At 34.3% G+C, this 16,413-nt stretch overlaps 2 protein-coding genes across 10 annotated transcripts in view; one reads left to right on the top strand and one right to left on the bottom strand.

Moving 5' to 3' along the window:
* Nucleotides 1–16,413, bottom strand: part of NDUFS1 (NADH:ubiquinone oxidoreductase core subunit S1) — a 386,086-nt gene that overhangs the window by 233,547 nt on the left and 136,126 nt on the right. The window lies entirely within an intron of this gene.
* The window catches only part of ZDBF2 (zinc finger DBF-type containing 2), a 71,426-nt gene that overhangs the window by 35,455 nt on the left and 19,558 nt on the right, over nt 1–16,413 (top strand). For 7 of the 9 annotated variants that reach the window (XM_069075282.1, XM_069075278.1, XM_069075279.1 and 4 more), the window contains 2 exons: nt 1,304–1,409; nt 3,871–3,998. The exons of 1 other annotated variant lie outside the window; for it this stretch is intronic. In XM_069075282.1, the coding sequence (XP_068931383.1) occupies nt 1,304–1,409; nt 3,871–3,998 (234 nt within the window). Of the gene's footprint in view, nt 1–1,303; nt 1,410–3,870; nt 3,999–11,434; nt 11,480–16,413 lie in introns of those variants that run through there. One more of the 9 variants, XM_069075283.1, reaches the window with a different exon arrangement.

Raw genomic sequence — 16,413 nt, 5'->3', positions numbered from 1 at the left:
CAAATGTTTGTGAGAGATTATAATAGTAATCTGTAGCAGAGATTACTGTAGTAGGTTTATCAAACATTTTTTATTTCCAGAGAAAGTGAAAGATCAGTTTAAAAAACATACCCATAAATTGTTATTTTTTTGTTAATCAGAGTAAAATCTTCATAGTGTAATTTGTCTAAAATTTCAAATATTAAATTAATTTCAAGTACCACTAGTGTGGCATGGGGGATAGAAACCGCCATTGGTGTCAGGAAGATCTGCTGTGAACACATAAGTATTGGGTGACTGAGGCAGGCTACATTATGTCTTAGTGTCTCAGACAACTCTCTGGGACTGTAAATTACAGATGAGTTTCCTGTCCGTATCGATGGAGGGAATTCCCTAAGGTAATGATACAGGTCCACATCCCCTTCCTCTTCTAATTATAAAAGTCTTTAAACATTTCTCTTCCTTATTCCTGAGCTAATTAGAAAAGATCATGTGGCATGTGGATGTTTAAAATAAGCAAGCAGAGATTGTAGGAATGAATTAAGAATATCGCATTTATAGTGTCCCCTTGTTGTCATTGTAGTATATATCTTCTATTCAAATATTTAATTAAAAAGCAAAGGAACTTTGCTAAAGTAGAAATGTATTGCACATATTAAAATAATAAGTTCTGGATACATGCCATAAGGCGAGTAAACTATATTAGTATACCAGTATCCTAGAAGAGTTAATTATTTTTAGAAGACTGATTATGGTATTCACCAGGATGATACTATTCCAACAGAATCAAATAATTATTATTAATAATAAAAATGACTAGCTCTCAAAAAATTATTCTAAATCTAATCTTTACAAAACTGTTTTTTAGAAGACCCTCATTTTTTAGCATTCATTGCCTGTTGTAGCCTCATCAAAGTCAGCACATATGACCTTGGGAGCAGGAAAGTACAGTATTCAGAGTAAAGTTTTGTCCACTGATATGATTTCTTTGAATTAAAAAAAATTTATTTCATTAAAAAAGCATTTGTTTTTGTTCCCTTCTCCTCCCCCTGTCCCCATTATAAACAAAGAAATGGGGGTGGCTAGGTGGTGCAGTGAATAGAGCACCGGCCCTGGAGTCAGTCAGGAGCACCTGAGTTCAAATATGGCCTCAGACACTTAACATTTACCAGCTATGTGACCTTGGGCAAGTCACTTAACCCCAATTGCCTTACCTCCCCGCCTCCAAAAAGCAAAAAACAAAACAAACAAAGAAATGAATGTAACAAATGCTTAGCAAATTTCTTATTGGTATTGTGTTGCTATTCATATCTCTTCGTTTTAGTTTAAGGGTTCTGAGCCACGAGACTGCTGACTTTAACAGATCCATCATGCAGAACCGACAAGGGTATTGTAACTGTTGCCATGTGCACTATATTAACCTTGAACAGGTGAGAGCTGGCTAATAATTTGGCAGGGTATTACAGAAACTTGCTTTTAACCCATGTGTTTTCTTATTTCAAATCTTGTTGACAATAGAAGTGTTTTAGAATCACTGTCTTTAGAAATGAGATTCCGGTTTTTAAAGTTAAGGTTTTCTTTCCATTCTATTTGGGACATATACTTGAAAGGTTTTCTTCAGGTTAAAAGATGTGAGGTTAAATGTTATAATGAAGTTCTTTCTCTTTTAATTTTAAATTCATGTAATTTTTTTATATCACTATATCACATCCTGATCTGTTATCCTAATATATACGTATATATACTAAGAGAACAGAAAATTAAGAAGCAATTCTATCAAAACTAACCAATATACCAACTCAGTCTGACAGTTTGCTCTCTTCCACTGCAGTATTTTAGTGTCCTTAGTTCCCCACTTCAGCAAAAAAAGAGGGAAGTTCATTTTTTGATGTCTTTGAGGCCAAGCTTGGTCTTTATAATTATATAATATTTACTTTTTTCCCCTTTTCATTTACATTGTGGTAGTCATAGGGTAAGTTGTTCCATGCTTTTTCTTTATTACTTCTTATGATATAGTAGTATTCAGTTTATTTATATACCACAATTCCTCAATAAGTGGATATCTACTTTGTTTCCAGGTCTTTGCTACTATAAAAAATGCTGCTATGGAAATTTTGGAGTATATGATACCTTTCTTTCTGTCTGACTTCCTTTGGAATATATGCCTGGCAGTGGTCTCTGTGGATCAGAGGGTCCATGTACACCGTAGTCACTTTTTTTTTTAAGTATAATTCTAAATTGCTTTTCAGAATGGTTAGATCATTTCACAGTTTTGATAACAGTGTGTCTGCCTTCCCTTCTTTAACCTTTCCTTTGCAGTATTATTACTTGATATGGAATTTTTTTCTATACTTTTGCTAAACACAAAGCTAGACATAATAGGTTTTTACCTTTGAAGTCGACATGATAGAAATTCAAGTACATTCTCTAAAGTTTAGAATATTAATGATTTTTGTTAATTTTGATTGAGATGTATTCTGTTACAGTTTTAAAAGTCTTTTTGAGGAGTCTTGGTATTTTTTCTTGAGATAGATGGTAGCTATATTGGAAACAAAAGGAGGAAAAATTAAAGTTTGTAGGTGGGTTTTTAGGTGTGGCTTGTATAACTACAGATAGAGCCATTATTACTTTGTTATCTGTTTGACTATGTGGATATAACCTTTCTTGGAGGAGCAAGATTAAAATCAGGGCTAGATTAGGTTTTAAGTGTGGCTTTGCTTGTTTTTTCCTTTCTGGGGTTATTTTCTTCATCTCTCAGATTACTCTTGAGTGTCAGGGCCTGGAGGAGTAAGCATCTAGAAGCCTGGAGCCTGATGAGGTTGTGATAGTCATGATTAGTTGAGACGGTGAATGGATGAGGTGGCTCTAGTTCAGGACTTTCAGACAACTCTGGAAAGGAAGTAATTCTGATATTTCCCTCTGTAGATTACATTTTGGGAAATATCCTTCTCCATAAGCATATATAAGCTACCTATTTATGAGACAATTCAGTTTTCCAGTATTATTAATGTAACTTAAACATAGCACAGTTGTGTCCTTAGTCTTGCCATACTGCCAAAGATAATTAAACAAAAGTAATTGAACCTTTACATTATATAGTGAATTCATTTCAGTTCAGCAAACATTTATTTATTAGCCCCTTTAGATAGACCAGGGATGGTGTTCTCAAGGCTACATTTGGCCTTCTAGATCCTTGGGTGTGGCCTTTTGACTGAATCCAAGTTTTATAGAATGAATCCGTTAAAGAGATTTTTTCTGTGAAGTCTGGATTCAGTCAAAGTGCCTCACTTGAGTACCTAGAGGGCTGGGCCACATGTGGCCCTGAGGCTGTGGGTTCCCCACCCCTGAGCTGGACCAAAGTATATTCCAGGTTTAGGAGTACAAAGATGAAATCATACATAATCCTTTTGATCTGGGAGCTTGGTTTCTTGGGAAAAGCATTGGATTTGAAAGAAGTCTTGATTTAGAGCTGTGGGGGTACCTAGGGTGTTACTTCACCTTGGTGGACTTTACTTTCACCTGTCAAATTAGCAGGTTAGACCTGGTGATCTCTCAGACTTCTTCTAACTCTTAAGTTATGTGTATTTACACTCTAATAGGGAGAATAAGAAATGTATAGCAGTGAATATAAGACAAGGCAGAAAGAATGTGCAGAAGAAATGCTCCAAAGTGTGAGAAATTCAAGGAGAGAGTAGAATTTAAAAACAATCACTCAAGCTTTTTCTAGCATCTTTTAGTTTAAAATCAGGAATTTTTGTCTTCAGTGCCTCACAGATAATCAGTACTCAGTAAATGTTTGAATGGAGTTGAACCTCTTAACCTTTTCATGAATTCATCTTTGTATCATTTGTGTCTCCCTTTGAGTAATACCCAGTTTCTCTTTCTTTGCAGCATATAATCAGCCCCCAACACAGATACTTTGCTACATACTGTAGGTATCGGCTGGGTACCAATAGCCTTTTGGATCGTTTTCTCCACGATGTCATGCAGTATCACCCATATCATTATTATGATAACAGGTAAAACAGGGTGGTGGTGGGTGGGGTGAAGGAAGATATTAATAGTGCATTACTGTAGCCCACATCGTGGTAAATAAAAGTGTGAAATGTTTCAGTGGAATATAACTCTAAAGGTGAATTTTTGCATTAGATAACAAAGTTTAAAATGAAAAGTTTGAGTAGAAAATTTCTTTGGTAATTATTTTAGGTTAAAAATAAGAAATTTCATGTACTTAGCCTTGGTTTCTTTTCTTGCTTTTTCCTAAACAAAGCCTTAGCTCAGTGATTATAAAAGATGATGTTTCACTACATCACATTGGAAGCAAATATGTTATCATAAGAACATCATTCACTGTCAATATAGGATTCAACAGAAAGAAATAAAGCATTGGAAACCAGCTTTTAAAATATTAATAACTGAAAAGTTAGTGAAAAAGAATAATAAAGATAGGCCAAAAGGCATTAAGTTTTGGAATACTAGAACAACTGACAGAAAGGTCTCTTAAAGAGAGCTGTCCTTTTCTGTGGTACTTTATGTAAGCTCCTTTGTGGCAGGGAATGTCTTCATCTTTTTATCCCCTATATTGCCTAGCTTGGTATGTAAAGAACATAGTGTAAGCTTTAGACGAGTAGATAAATATTTATTGAGTTAGGTGGTTATTTTATAGTCATTATCTTGGGCTTTTTCTTTTTTTTTTCTTTTGCCAAATGATAGGATAAGCAAAGTCTTACTCTGTTGGTGCTTTGTGTTTTAACAGTTATCCTGTATTCTTAAGGCACAAAGAATTTGGTAGGTCCTACCAAATGAGGAGCTTTTGACCATAGGCTTAGTGCTGGAATGTGTGTGTGTCTGAGGACTGTCCTGGCTGAGTTAATAGAATTTTTTTATCTTATTTTCAGAAAGTTGGCCAAGAGGTGATGATTTAAAAAACAAATTATTACAGAAAAATGTAATCATTTAGTAGCACAATGGAAAGCTCGAGTTCTACATTGGGGAGGGAGGATCTATATAGATGAAATCATACATCCTTGAAATATGTTAGAATGCAGAAAATCAAACTTGTAGTGAGTTTGGCACATTTAAACTAGTTGGCACACATAGATGATGTGTCTGAAAAGGCTATAAGCAGGTCTACCCAAAATTAGCTATGACGTGGAAGCATCATAAGAATTTTTTAAAATGGCTCCCTGGAATATAGTATTATGGTGAAAAGAAACTGTTATGGAAATCTCTTCATGGACCGTGTAGAACCTACTTGGGATAGTCTTTTGGCACATTATGCATCCACATGTCAATGCCCAGATATCTGTAAGTCCATTTAGTAGAAACTTTTAAAGTGATAACTTGAGAGACACTTTGCTTTGGGAAAGTTTTATTCATAAATACTGTTAACCAGTTTGTTGTATGCCAATGTGTATACTTCAGGATCTGACTTATATCAATCCTGACATTGTTATTGTCAATGAAAATAGAAAACAAAAGGAAATTGCAGTGAAATGGAAGGAAGGCTCACATGTGTTTACCTTAGAGTGGCAAATAAAGAAGTTGGAAGAGTTGGTTTAATCATGCATCCAAGATAATAACAAGATAAATAGTTTATGGGGCATATTGGTTGTTCGTTATTTTAGTGCTCATGATAAACATTTGCAAAAGCCCTCTATAAATATATCAATAGCTTCTTTGTACATCAGCATCTGTTGTAGAAAATGAGGAGCTAGAAAAATTCTATGAAGAGCACAGTAAGATCCTTCAGATCAAATCGACATACTCTTAGTGCTCCGAGACTTCAGCTACATAGATGGGCAGAGAAGAAAGGCACAAAATACGTCAGAAAATTTGGTTCAGGAATAATAATAAAAAAGATGCTAAAGTCTTATAGGAGCCTCGCACCTATTTATCATGAATATTTTCTTTGATAAAAGATTGGGAAGTGAGCACCAAATAACATCATAAAAATCTGTTAGGCAACAGTAATGTTAAAATTAAATTAATTGTATTTCAATCAACAGAAAATGATTAGTAACTGATGTGAGAGTCCTCTCCAAACCAGCTGCCTGAGTATAGTCAGACTGCTTATGCCATAGGAGCATGAATGCAGACCTTGCAGGGGATGCCTTCATTGAATAGGTGAAGGAACTGAAGCCCAGAGAGTCCAGATGGCTTACCACTTAAGTGTGAACCCGGATCCTTGCTAAATCCAGCATGTTTACCAAGAATCAAATTAGTGTTGATGAAAGAATGCTAAATGTGCTTCTTGTATGTACCCATCTATTTAGATATTGTCTGTGCCATGAGGATTCAAGATTCTTAATGGCACAAGCTACTTTTGCCTTTTTTTGTAAACCCAGTCCTTAGCACCATGCCTGGCACATAGTAAGTGCTTAATAAGTACCTGTCGCTTGCTTCATGAAAAAATAACAACAAAAAGATAATGGTGTTTGAGTAAAACAATTTCAGTCTAATTATAAACAAAATAATCTAATGGAAAATAAATGGAAATTAAAGAACATAAGTTACCCAAACAATCATTATTTCTTAAGGAAGTTGAACAAGGCTCTCTAATGAGATCCAAAGAACCTAGAAAGCTCCTGCGTTGCTGAAGTCTGATCTCATGCTGAGAGACATGACAGCCAAGGGCAATGCCAGTTTAGAATATAAACTCATTTGTAAAATTGGGAAGAAGAGGGTGGTATGGAATATTACAAGTAATACTTTCTAAGCAAGAAAAGCAGCAGAAGGGGAAACTGGTAGAAATCTTAATGAAGACAAACTTATTCCAAGGGCATTTGAAGTTGAAGATAGGAGAATAGAAAACTAAGGAAAAATGGAAGAGATTTGTAAACGTTTTCATGAAAACTCTTTATATCCTAGCTCATAGTGGAGTTGTCACATTTGGATTCTAGCATCATAGTCCTGGGCATGTTGAGTGAGGAAGTAGAAATGTCATTGAAGAAAACATAAAAAGAGAACCTGGTTTAGAATGACAAAGAGGAAGTTCATACTGGAAGCTACATGTTGAGGGGTCAGTTGTCAAAGGATCTGAAGGGGAAGTCTTGGAAAAAAATTTGGACTTATTTGAAAAAAGGATGATCAAAAAAAAAATCAGTAACTATTGACCAGTATCCCAATTTCTCTCTATAAAATTTTTATGGGAAAATCTCAATACACATCAAGATCATCTTTGATGGTAAAGCTTGAGAAATATTGTAGATTGTAACAAACTATATTCTACATCAAATTTCGTTTTTATAGCCACTCATTTGCCTGAGAGATAAAGAGAATTAAAGACACTGATTTCTTCTTGTTGGCTATAGAAAGATTTGACCTGGTATAGCAAATTGTTATCTTATAAATTATTCAACATATTATCTGAATTGGGAGGGCTTTAGGGGACTTATTGGAAGCAAGGAGTTGGTCAGTCAAGCTCTCCTGTTTGTATTCCTTATTATTTAGCATCAAATGCTTTCTAAATAGTGATTTTCTTAAGTCTGGGGTCATACCGAAAAATAAAATCTAACACATGTATGCAAAATTTATCTTTCGGAACCCAAATTTATGGGAAGAATATTTTGGGGAATGATAGCTAGCTCTTGATCTCACAGTGAACGTATAGGAATATAGCTGTTTAATGTTTCCAGTTGGAGGGTTATGGTCTTCCAGGCTTTCAGTGTGTCTGACTTTGGATCCACTTTCTAATCCCACTGTTGAATTTATACCAGTGCTGTCAAACTCAGGTAGAAATGGAGACCACTGCTGTATATTGATGTAGAAAAACACATATTAATGCTGTCACACTATGTATAGTCTATAATTAAATTTTTTTTTTTGCCTTTTAGAGGGCAATTGGGGTTAAGTAACTTGCCCAAGGTTACACGGCTAGTATTTTTGTGTGGGTGTTAAGTGTCTGGGGCTGGAACCGAACTCGGGTCCTCCACACTCCGGGGCTGGTGCTAAAAAAATTATTAAAAAATATTTTTCAGTTGCATTTTAATCTTGATCTTGCATTGGGTGTTTGACACCTCGATGTAAATGATAGTAGTTGGGAGACAGGTCTGTGAAGGAGTCTTTAACTTCACAGTAATTTTTTGTTTTCATGAACCTTGGGATTGGATCTCTAAGGAAACCTTATTATCTACCCACTGTCATGTGACAGTAGGGAATAATTTCCAGATGACTACCTTATGTTTAGATACATAACTTTTGTAGAGAGATAAAGCCCTTCAGTCTTAAGTGTACAAGGTTCATCATGAACAAAAGATCACTGGGGAATATTCAGTAGGAACAGAGCATACATCTGTGTGTGTGCTTCTGTGTGTCTATGCATGTGTGTTTTGAACTAGTCCTATGATTTTTCATTGGTATAAGACCTCCCAGATCCATTTTGTTGTCAGATTGTGTTGTTTCTACCTATACAGCATTTCTTAAATACATCTTCTTCTCTCTACTCACATCCTGCCTTTATAGTAACCTTCTAATTGGTCTTCTGGACTCAAGTCTCTCACCTCTCCATTTTGTCCTTCACTCGGTTATCAAAGTGATTTTCCTAAAGCAAAGGTCTGACCATATTCTCCCAAGTGGTAAATAGGAAAAAAAAAATTTTAACTAAGGTGGTATGCATGTATGTATGTGTGTATGTACATGTATGCACATATGTGCATGCATACATGTACCGTATGCATGTGTGTGTTGTGTGTGTGCATATATACATGTACCTACATATATCTCACTCCCCCATGAGTGTTTTGCAGCTTATTTAGCTTATCATTCATCTTCATTTCTTGTTTTAGCCCTTTTAAATTGTTCAGTATGTTCTTTATTTTAAAATTGTAGAGGGAGAAGTTGAAGATTAAATTTGTGATTTCAAGACCACAAGAATAGATTCAGAACCACCTTAGGATGAAAAAAGTAAATAAAACCTTCCATTCTTCCCTTATTATGCCCTCTTAGTGCTTTGGTTTTATAAAGTGTGTGTGCATATATACAGAGATATGTATGTGTGTGTGCATATGTGTATATGCACACATGTGCATATTAATTCATTTATTGGTCATCCTAAGATGGGCCTGAAGCAATTCTTTTTGTCTTGAAATAGCTCTTTTCAGACTTTGCTTTTTTCCTCTAGGGCTTTAAATTTAAAACCATACTGAATAACTTATAAAGTTATAAAGAAGTAGTTAAGTGCTTCAAAAAATGGAGAGGCATAATAGACAAAACAAGCTGCAACACATTAACAACTAAGAATTGCATGTAAGATACAGCATAAATGGTGTTACAGAGAAATATATGACCAGAAAGATGGATAAGTTATGTAGTTAGTGATATTGAGACGTTATTGATGATCATTCTCTAGACAGTATGACTTCAGATACCTGCCACAATAGAAAAGCCTTGAACAGTACCTGGTGCAGAGACCCATGATAGTGGGTGAGATTTCTTGAATAAAGTCCAGCACAAGTTGTCCCTGGATTCCCATCAAGGGGAGTAGCAAGAGAAGTTCCCTACAAGTTGGGAAGCTCCAGAGTCCCTGGATTAGTGGAAGAAGGGCCCCAACCAGCATTCAGGAAAACTGTGTCTTAATCATAGCAGGTCAAGGTCAAACAATTTCTTTAGAAGGTGGGACTTAGTCTTGGCAACTGTGCATAAGATCAAGTTGGACCTGCTCATGCCATACAAGAATACATGAGCAGAATTCGATTCAAGCACAAAACTCCCAATCTAGACACTTGAGGCTGGTGATATGAGCAAATCAAAGAAAATTACAAATACAACGAAAAAATACCCTGCACTAAAAGATCCTTACAGCCTAAACCTGGAAAAAGAATGTGAAGCCACAACAATTCTAAGTAGACATTAAGAGAAAAGAATATTCTGGCCATGAAAAATACAGAAGTACTTCTAAGAAATTAAATGAGATATAAAATGGAAAATTAGGGAGAAAAGAAGAGTGAGGAGGATTGATAACCTTACAACAGATGGTGGGAAGCCATAGCCAAGAATTGAATGCTCTGAAAATTAATATTGATGAAATAGAAAAAATATGACTCATTGGATAATAAGAAATATTTAAATAAAATCAAAACATTGAAAAAACATTAAAAACAACTGACCTGGAAAACAGATGAAGGGTTAGATAATCCAAGAATCTTTGGACTACCTGAAAATCATGACCAAAAAACCCAAAACAAAATGTAAAACTTGGACACAATATTTCAAGAAATTACAAATAGAGAGAATATCTAGATCACTTAGAAACAAAGCTCAAAATGAAACACTAGAATGAAAACACTCAGGAATATCATAGCCAAAATCTAGTGCTTCTAAATCACAGAAAAAATATTTCAAGCAACCAAAAGGAAAGAGATGAACGTCCGTCAGAACTACACAAAACTTGGTAGTTGTGACGTTAAAGGAGAAGGGAACTTGGAACAATATTCAAGAAGAATAACCCATCAAAACTGAGTATAATTTTACTATAGGGAAAATGGATCTTTAATGAAATAGAAGATATCCAGGAATTCTCAATGAAAAGGCTATCAACTGAGTGAAATGCAAACATAGTAGTCAAGAAAAATATAGAAAGGCACATGTTTGTTCATTTGGAAGGGACAGTATTAGATAAATGACTTATTTGCTGATAGGAGGACAAGAAATGTATTCTTAGAACCCTGATGTTTTCAAGGGTCATTGAGAGAGGTGCGTAAGTCATACAGAGGGTCTGGGGAGATGAGGTTAGTTTTGTTCTGTTTTTATGGTCTTAGAAGAAGACTGAAATGGAAGGGATAGGTGACAATAGTGGGGAGGGAAAAGGGGAGGGAACTCACAACTTCACAAAAAAAGAGGCATATGAAAGGAAGAATATTCAAACATGCAGGAAGGAGTAGGGGAAATGATATCTCATGAACCTCATTTATCATTTGAATTATACAAAAAAAGGTTGAATGTAGTTATACACACACACAGACCATGGAATAGACATACATCAGATTCAACAAGAAAATAGAAAGCAACAGCGGATGGGTGAGAAGAGGTTATAAGAAGGAAGGTGGGATTGTTAAAGACAAACAACGTCCAACATTGGAGGTGGGGGTAGGAATGGGAAATTGAGAGGAAAGGAAAAATAAAAGTTAAAGTTTGTGACCAGGCAGGGGATCAATCACAAGTGCTAGGCAAATGCTTTCTTTTATCACCTTATTTGTAAAAGGGGTGGGGGGTAGGGCGGCTTGAGTTTAGGGCAGAGAGGAACTATGTACAAGTAGATAGGTATAGAGAAATGCACAATTAATAATCATAATTGTAAACTTGAATGGGATGAACCCAACTATAAAATGGAAGATGATAGTAGAATGGATTAGAAGACACAGCACAATAATAATTTATTTACAAGAAACACATTTGAGATATTAAGATTTACATAGAGTTAAAGTAATTGGTTGTAACAGAATCCATTGTGTTTCAGGTGAACTCAGAAAAGCAGGGATCCCAGCCATGATTTCAAATAAAGGTACAGTAAATGTAGACATGATAAGAGATAAGCAGGGAATCTACATTATTCTTAAAGCCACCATGGATAAAAAGTCAATACAAATTTTTATTTTTGTTCTGAACAGCATAGCATCTAAATTCTTAAGGGAAAAGGAGAAATAGTAAGGCTATAATATGTAACTCTTTCAGACCAAGATAAATCTTAACAAAAAGATAACCAAGAAAGAATTTAAAGACCTAAATAGAACATTAGAAAAATTAAGAGTTATAAGAACTGTAATGATTACTTAAGGCAAATATAGAGTAGTTTAAATATATCAGCTGTATGTACATGACACTTTTATAAAAATTAGCCCTATATTCTCACCAAAAAGTGCAGAAAAGCAGGAATACTAAACATTCCTTTTTTTTTTTTTTTTTTTGCTTTTTGGAGGGACAGTTGGGGTTAAGTGACTTGCCCAGGGTCACAGGGCTAATTTTTGTGTTGTGTCTGAGGCTGGATTTGAACTCAGGTCCTCCTGACTCCAGGGCCGGTGTTCTATTCACTGCGCCACCTCGCTGCCCCAATACTGAACATTCTTTACTGATCAAAATGTAATAAAAATATATTTAATAAAAAACCTTTGAAAAAATAATTAAAATTTAAGTAGCTTAACACTAATACTAATAAACTGGTACATCAAAAAATATATTATAGAAACAATAGAAAACCTGATCAAAGAAAATGAAAATAATAAGAAAACCAAAAATTACTGTGTTCAGGTAAAACAGTCCTGAGGGGAAAATTCATATCTTAAAGTACTTTCATTGACAAAAGAGGGGGGGAAAACTAATTGGTGATCCAACTAAAAAAGTGAGAATGATGAAGACAAAACCCCAACTAAACAACAAAGTAGAAAAAAAAACAAAGTAGAAGATCAAAGAAGAGATTAACAAAACTGAAAGAAAAAAACATTGCATTGACATATTAAAAACAAAACACAATAGACATTAAATTAAAGAAATTAAAAATTAAATAGAAATTAAATTAAAAAGATTAAGAAAGAAAATTTGAAAAATTAAAGAAAAATTAAAAGAAAAAATTGAAATTAAAAAGAAAATTAAACTGGAATTAAAAATAAAAATCCCACCAGATTGTTCTTACAAAAAATAAAATGGGAAAATCCACATTAACCTGAAGAGGAAATAAGGAAAACAAATTATTTTGCTTAAGTGTTTGCCAAAGCCAATGACTTAGATGAATTAGTAAATACATAGAAAAATATAAAATACCTAGAATAATAGAAGACATAGATTATTTAAATATCCCAATATTTTGAAAAAAGTTGAATAGCTATAAGTGAACTCCCAAAGTGGGGGAGAGGAGAACTAAATACCAGATGGATTTACAAGTGAATCCTATTAAATATTCACAGAACAATTATTTCTGATAGTTATAGTATTTGCAAAAATAGAAAGACAGATCTCTCTGATCTCATTCTTTTATACCAGTATGGTTTGATCACCTAAACCAGAGGAGAAAAAGAAAACTCTAGAGACCAATATCCATAATCAACATTGGCATAAGATTTTTATACAAAATATTAGCAAATAAGCTACAACAACATACTTAAAAAATTATATACTATGATCAGGTTGGATTTATAAGAAGAAAGCTAGGTTGATTAAATATAAGGAAGACTATAAACATGATAAATCTTATTAATAACAAACAACTACACTATTATCATTAGATGCTAAAAAAACCAAACCTTTGACAAAATCCAATATTTGTTTTTGTTAAAAGCACTGGAAGGTGTAGGAGTAACTTAATTTTCCCTTAATATGGAGTAAATGGTATCTTTCAAAAGCCAAAGAAAAATACCATGTGTAACTGACAAAGATTAGAAACCTTTCTGGTAGGAGCAAGGGTAAAATAAGAATGCTCATTGTCACCACTACTATGCACACAATACTAGAATTTCTTGGGATACCAGTAAAAGAAGGAAAATAAATTGAGGGAGTAGGCATAGGCAAAGAGCAATGAAAATTGTCACTTTTTGGAGGTGATATGATGGCCTGCCCAGAAAATGTTAGTCAAAAATTGACTGAAATCAGTAAAGTTTCAGTATATAAAATAATTCACATAAATAATAATTGTGTATATTAACCAAAAAATCCTACAGGAAATCATATTGAAATTCAAAATAATTGCAGTATGTGTCAAATATTTAGAAGTTTACTTACTAAGATATACCAATTATGTACATGAATGCAACTGAAACACTTTACAGAAATATAGACCTAAATAAACTAAATGGCGAAACTGAGACAACATAATAAAAAATGATGGCACTACTGAAATTAATTTACTTATTCGGTGCCATACCAATTAAATACCCAAATTATCTAAATATTATTTTATAGTGTTAGGGAAAAAAAAAGTTAATCTAGAGGAACAAAAGGTCAAGAATCTCAAAGAAAGTAATGGAAAAAGTGAGGAAGGAGACCTAGCAGTTCCAGATCTTGAACTATATTACAAAACAATAATTTTTAAAACAATTTGCTATTGGTTGAACAATAGAGAGGTCGATCAGTGGTATGTATTAGGTCCACAACATATAAAGGCACATTAACACAGTAGCATATTGTTCAATAAACTTGAAAGACTCCAAAATATTCTACCACAAAACTTGTAGGAACACTAGTAAGCAATCTAAGCGAAATTAGGTTTTGACCAACATCTTTTAACATATACTAAAATAAATTCTGAATGGCTTATATGACTTAGAGAAGAAATTGACCTTCTGATCTTTTTCTAGAAAGGGAAGAATTCTTGACCCAACAAGGGATTGAGAGGATTCACAGATGATAAAGTGGATAATCATGGTTCCATAAAATTGAAATCACTTTTGTATAAACAAAGCCAATGCTGTTAAAAATCAAAAGGGAAATGTAACTGGGGAAAAAAATCTTTTCAGCAAGTTCTCTGATAAAGGTCTCATATCTGAGATATATAAGGAACTGATTCAAGTTTATATGAATTAATGTCATTCCTTAATTGATACATGGTCAAAAAATATGAACAACCAGTTTTGTAAAGAAGAATTTCAACCCATCAACAAGTTATATGAAGAAAATGTTCCAAATCACTAATTAGAGAAATTCTCTGATTTTACTTCACATCCATAAGATTGTCAAAGATGACAGAAAAGAATGACAAATGTCAATGGTGCTATTGGAAAAGAGGCACATTAATAACATTGTTGAAACTGTGATTGGTTTAACAGTTATGGAAAGAAATATGGAGTTTGCCCTTTAAAATCACTAAACTGTACAGATCTTTTGATCTAGTGATAATACTACTGTCACCTCAAAGAAATCAATTAAAGAGGAAAAGGAGCAACATGTACAAAAATATTTCTAATTTCCCTCTTTGTAGTGACTGAGAACTGAAAAGTAAGGGATTACCTGTCTGTTGTAATGATAATAATAACAACATCAACAATAGCTAATATTTACATAGAGCTTACTATGTGCTGGGCACTGTGCTAACTAATCAATTTACAATTGTTCTCATTTTATCCTTACAACAAACTTAGGTAGGTGCCATTACTATACTTTCACAAGAAACTGAGATATCAGTTTAAGTGACTTGCTGAGGGTCATAAAATTTAGTATGTGTCTGATACCAGACTTGATCTCAGATCTTTCTTACTACAGGCCACCTACTTGCCTCTAGGCTAAACAAATTATGGTACATATTTTGGAATATTATTATGTTGTAAGAAATAAAGAAATGTATGATTTTGTAGAAAACTGGGAAGGCCTCTGTGAACTGGTAACAAAGTAAAATTAAGAGAAATAGGAATAGTCTATAGTGATGTGGATACAAACAGTGCCCTAAGTATTAGAAATAATATTAAGGGTTGCTTTTCCAGTCCTTTGTGAAGCCCTTAGTTTATTCTATAACCTGAAGGTGCCCTAAAGTCCTTTCCCCCCTTATCTTGAACCTGTACCAAAAGAACTGCTTCTGTTTCCCTTATGCTGTGTTCCCCAGGTCCTTTCATTTTTAACCTGTATCTTCCTGCCCTGTGCTTAAATTCTTAAACCATAAAACCTTCCTCCTTATCTTGACCTTGTCTCCCCCCATCCTGGGTCATAAAATTTCCCGTTTCCCTTATCTTGTGTCTGCTATGCTGTCATCCATCTTCTTCATTCTGTCCCTAATCTTTAAGTCCATAAAAACCTCTGAGACTATATCACTTTTCTGAAACCTCTATACAAGCATAACTCCTTAAATATAGAAGTCTCATTTAGCTTTCTTGCTAGGACACTCATCCTGCTTTTTCACATAAGTTCCCAATGGCTACAGAAAAGGTCTTAGTGAATTTTTCCACATCTGAACCTGCTGTCCCAACTCTGACCTCGACACATACAATGGCAACAACATTATAAAAAAAACAATAACTTTGAAAAACTCTAGAATTCTGATCAGTGCAAATGACAAACTTATGATTCCGGAGGACTAAAGATGACAGAAAATTTTGATCTCCTGAGAGAGGTGATGGATTCATTTTGAGCAAAGTGAGACATAAATTTTTTGACATAGCAGTGCAGGAATTTGTTTTGCTTAATTATCTATATTTGTTGCAAGAATTTTCTTTTTCTTTTTTTCTCATTAAATTGTGAGGGGCAGAAGTGGGAGAAAAGGGAAAGGAAAGGGAAGGGAAGACATATTTATTAAGTACCTAATATGTGCCAGACCCTGTCCTAAGGGCTTTACAAATATCTCTTGGTCCTCACAACAACCCTAGAGGTTGGTACTATTATTGTCCCCAATTTATAGCTGGGGAAACTGAAGCAGATGGAGGGTAAGTGATTAGCTCTGAGTCAGACAGCCAATAATTGTCTGATTCGAAAGTGCTCTAACCACTGAACCACCTCACTACCTCTGGGTGGCATGGTGGGTTA

The sequence above is a fragment of the Petaurus breviceps genome, unplaced genomic scaffold, assembly GCF_028583685.1.
Source record: "Petaurus breviceps papuanus isolate PSGF00001 unplaced genomic scaffold, PetGlider_PUasm1.0 90903, whole genome shotgun sequence".
Lineage (NCBI taxonomy): Eukaryota > Metazoa > Chordata > Mammalia > Diprotodontia > Petauridae > Petaurus > Petaurus breviceps.
This window is presented reverse-complemented; position numbering and strand designations above follow the sequence as displayed.